Below are 4588 nucleotides of genomic sequence, written 5' to 3' on the forward strand. Positions count from 1 at the left end.
AAGTACTTTTCAGGTTTTTTTTAATTGACTTGAATTTAGTATAACTTTATACTAAATTTAATTCAATTAAAAAAATCAGAGAGAGAGAGAGAGAGAGAGTAACATGGAGTGGCACAGGCCGCCGACGCCACAAACATGTGCCGAAGTTCAATAAGAGAATGAATAGTCGGCCCAGCCCACCACCACAATCAGGACACATTATACTGCGAAGAAGTGAAAGCTTCATTCGAACTCCGGGACTGCCATGATTCAGGAAAAAAGAAATCGTAAGTGAGGGCAGTCCGTCGAGAGAGTTCTCCTATAGTACTATGCTTTGTCTGAGTTCTTTAGTTTACACGCTGCTCGAGCTGCTTATCTCTGTGTCGTCGTCGAACAAGGTCTTGGACACGGACCCGAACGACATCATCTCATCTCCCTCCTGGGACTCCCACCTGGCCTGCTCGTGCTGCTGCTTCTTCGCGGCCATCATGGGCGTCTCGCAGACCATGTCGGTGCACGCCACACGCCGCTTCCTCCGCTTGGAGTGCTGCCTGGAACGAGGCACCGTCGCCTGTGGAGGCTCCTTCCCCGGGTGCTTGAGCGCCCACACACGGCGCAGGTCAGGCACCCAGCTGGTCAAGGAGGAGAACCTCCGCTCCCTGTCCCGCCGCTCCTGCGCTCGCGCCAGCTGCGCCTCGTGCTTGTCGTGGCGGCTGCTCCTCGTGTGGAGTGTGGGAGCGCTTGCACTGCCAGTGCAGTTCCCGTGGCTTCTCCTGCTCCTGTCAGCCCTGGCATCGTCCTGGTTGCTGCTGCTGGGTACAGAGTCTGAACATGGCACATCGTCTTCATCGAACAGATCGAACTCCATCTCCGTGTATATCTTCTTGATCACATCCTCCAAGGACTCCATGTACCTGAAAATATTGGACAGTCGGATTATACATTTCAGCCTTCTGAAGAATGATGTGCAGCATTGTATTGATGTAGATGTAATACTTTGAAGATCTGCCATGAAAAGGAAGCAAATGTTGGAAAGGAACCCAAATTTCCCCTTAAAAGTTCTAGTAGCAAATGTTCTGCTAGAAATTATTACCAAAGTCACATTTGAACATACATTTATGTCATCTTGTTCAGCTTAATCTTACATTACCTTCCTAAGGAATAAGCTTTACTTTGTTTCTACGCATATACACAACTGAACACCCCAGGAAAAATGAAAGCTAAACGAACACATGTGTCATGCACTCATATTTATGAACATCCAGTAGCAAGATATTATCTTGTTTCAACTGTCCTTGGAAGTGAGGAGATAGGACACTGCTCTCCGATGTCAACACTCATCAAAGGATAAAGGAAAGTGAGCACCACTTTTTTTAAGGGAAGTGAGCACCGCTTCACGTGATTGGAACTGAATTAACGTGTACAGAAGTATGAGAAAGGTAGTTATAGGCTTACAGAGAAAAAAAAATACCTAAAACAGGATGAGTTATTAGCCTGTAGTTTAGGAGTATTAAGAGAGATAGAAGTATCTCATGTTAGTTTGTCCATCAATTCTTTAGCCGTACTAGTGATAAAACCAAAGATTTGTGTTGAAGCACAGTTTTCATCTGGCAAAGAAAGCGGTTCTGAGGATGCACATATTTTGATATTTTCTACCAAGGGGTATTATGTTTGGTTACACTGATGCAATACTAGTTTTTCTAAGCAAGTGCTTGATCAAATTCTGGATACTTTGCTTAGTATATATTATTTCTCAAGTAACCTAGCATTGCCTCTAATGGTATGGTAGCAAGAAGTGCAACCTTTATGCTTCTTCTGAGACATACCTGGACTTGATGGTCTTCTCAGCAAACTTGACAATACTGTCAGACTGAAATGAATCCCCTTGGATGTTTATATCAATGAACTGCAAAAGAGAGCAGATCTCTTTTATCATCTTCTGCTTTGAACCTTCCTCAAATTCAGGTCCAAGTTTAGACCTAATTATTTCCATCCTAAGCAATATCTGCAGTTCATGTCTGATACATGCTTGTTAAGGTGTACAAAACCACAACATTTAATATGAACAGTTCACAATTGCAGTGGGTATTAGCATAGAAAATAATTTCAGGGCTGGATTTAAAATAACTGAGGATTAAAAAGGATACTCTCGGATTTTGTAATCTGTGCTGTATTTTGATGGTTGTTCCGATGCGGCAGATGCTGACTTGTTGTCTTTGTACTTCAACAGAAGCTCTTTGGGTTTCCTCAGCAGAATACTTGAAGCTTCGTAAGTAATATTTGCATCAGAAACACCGCATACTTCATTGTGTTCAAAATACTTCACCGCGATCTTTCCATTCTTAATCAGCAGTGCATGGACAGACAAGCCAACCAAGCGTTCAGCTAAATTCCCCAAATCAGCATCTTCAGAACAAAGACCTTGCTCAATCTTCTGAGGAATACTCCCAAGAAATGCTTCTAACTCTTCCATAGAACAGAACCCTGAACCATTTTCGTCCACTTGTTGCTCCACTTTGTTGCAATCTGCTTCATCCACTGGTTTGTCCATTTTGTTACAATCTGCTTCATCCACCGAAGAATTGACATGAGGAGCTGAGGCATCCTCCTCTGAAACTTGAAGCTTCGCCTCTCCTTCATCCTTTGAGGAAGGACACGTCTCCCCTTCTGTTTGAAGGCTCGGTGAAGTACCAAGACATGACAATTTCAATTGTTTCAACCAACATTTCAAGAACCGCAACTTTTTCGATGCAGTGCCATACCTGCTGAAATACAGGTCTTCCAAGTCCACCACTGGCATACTGCCATCAGCATGTTTGAGGAACACATCGCAGAAGGCACTCCAACTTGTTGCCTCGAGTAGCTTATTGACCAGCCTGCTTCTCTTCTTCCTCGCACTCTGTTCCTTCGATGGATCAGGCACGGAACTATCCAGTGTTTCAGGACATTTTGCAACCACCTGACCCAGACCAGTGCCATTCTTCTCGACATGCAGTACTGCACAGTTCATCGAGAAAGGTACAAGAACACCATCTACAGACTTCCCATCTCCATCAGAAATAGACACCATTGCGCAATAGTTTTTCCTGTGAAGGAAAACCAGAATGAGCTGCCAAATAGGCATTCCAGCCCCAAGGCAATTGTTCTCATCGGCGAGAACCAATTCAAGAAGCCGATGTGGGAAGAACTCCTTGTCCACCGCTGCTTCGCCGTCGCCCTTGCTCCTATCCTGTGGCAACCCACGTACCAGAACAACCTCGCACTCTCTGCCCATCAACTGCTCGCAGTTCCCCACCTCAGACACTCCCTTCACATGTATCTTGGACACACCATGGCTGCTGACCTGCCACGATGTGGAGCTAACCATCTCGACCTCGCAGCCCTTGCAGACCAGCGGCTTCCCCTTCACATCGGTAATCTCCAGCACAAGCTCACCTCGCCCTCCACCTCCTCCACACCCAAATCCAACACCTCCCCAGACGAGCGCTGGCGGAGCAACCGCCGACCCCAGCGTTACTGCATCTGCTGTCGTAAACCTCCATCCTAGCTCCGTCACCGGCCTCCGAATCCCCTCGCCAGCGGAACCGACGGCAACCCAGCACACCTGTACCCCTCTCGACGAGAGCCGGTCCCTCGCCGGCTCGAAAACCGCCCGAAACCTCTTCCCGAAGCTCGTGTCCTCACCGAATTCCTCGAAATTGGAGGCGGCCGTGAAGAGGACCACCAAATTGGGCGGCCGGTCGGTGACGCGGCGGCGGCGGCCGTGCTGGGGCTCGGCGTCCCAGGGGTAGTCGTGCTCGAGCTGGAGGAGCGACTTGGCGATGGAGGAGGAGGAGGCGGTGACGCGGGCGTGCGGGGAGGCCGGGAGGGCGAGGCGGCGGAGCGGGGCGAGGGAGGCGATGGTGGCCGGGTGGAGGTCGAAGGAGAGCGGGGTGGGGGCGGAGGGGAGGTGCTTGGGGAGGAGGGAAGAGGAGAGGATCGGTGAGAGGGAGGAGAAGAAGAGGCGCGCGGCGGAGAGGGAGGTGGAGGTGGGGGAGGCGGCGAGGAGGGACGTGGCGGCTGGGAGCGCGGCGGCGAGGTAGGAGGAGGCGGGCTGGGCGGCGGGAGTACTGAGGTTTGGGGAAGGGAGGAGGGGGTCGAGATCGACGAGGAGGACTACGCGGTGGGGCTCGCCGGCGCTGGCCGTCATGGGTGGACGGCGGCGGCGGAGGGGAATGGAATTTGGTTGGGGCAGTAGATCTGTGTGCGGGGCGTGGCTCCAGATTTTCATTCTTTTTCTAGAGTGGGCCTGCGGAAAGGGATTTCCAAAAATTTGGCGGGAAGATTGGATGAGACAGCGAGGAAGATAGGAGGGGCTCGCGGGCAAATCTTCTGGTGGGGCCGTCTCGCCAGTGTAAATTCCTTTCTTAGCCAAGAACTCTCAAAGAACTTGTTCAAAAAAAAAAAAGAACTCTCAAAGAAGTTCACTTTTCATCCCAAAAAAACTTTTTTATTTGGCCCAAAATGAATCTCCGGCTCATAAAAAAGTTCACACCACATCTAACGTGACAAAATCGATGGACCGGACTACCCTTTTGGTCGTCCCCTCGAAACTGATCACATAGTTACA

General features: G+C 49.4%; 1 protein-coding gene across 1 annotated transcript; it reads right to left on the reverse strand.

Moving 5' to 3' along the window:
- Positions 1-331: 331 nt before the first annotated feature.
- On the reverse strand, positions 332-4168 carry LOC124668652. The gene is made up of 3 exons (XM_047205754.1): positions 2127-4168; positions 1806-1997; positions 332-893 (listed from the first exon to the last, which is right to left on the reverse strand). The coding sequence occupies exons 1-3, from the start codon at positions 4166-4168 to the stop codon at positions 332-334; spliced, it is 2796 nt and encodes a 931-aa protein (XP_047061710.1).
- Positions 4169-4588: the final 420 nt, after the last annotated feature.

The sequence above is a fragment of the Lolium rigidum genome, chromosome 6, assembly GCF_022539505.1.
Source record: "Lolium rigidum isolate FL_2022 chromosome 6, APGP_CSIRO_Lrig_0.1, whole genome shotgun sequence".
In the NCBI taxonomy this organism is placed as follows: Eukaryota; Viridiplantae; Streptophyta; class Magnoliopsida; order Poales; family Poaceae; genus Lolium; species Lolium rigidum.

Bases quoted from the DNA above. Each gene is read 5' to 3' on its own strand.
- LOC124668652 (XM_047205754.1), bottom strand. From the start codon at position 4,168: ATGACGGCCAGCGCCGGCGAGCCCCACCGCGTAGTCCTCCTCGTCGAT. The intron at 1,998-2,126 runs GTATCCTTTTTA...AGCATGTATCAG, and splicing joins ACAGATTACAAAATCCGAGA to ACATGAACTGCAGATATTGC. The intron at 894-1,805 runs GTATGTCTCAGA...CAATATTTTCAG, and splicing joins GAGAAGACCATCAAGTCCAG to GTACATGGAGTCCTTGGAGG.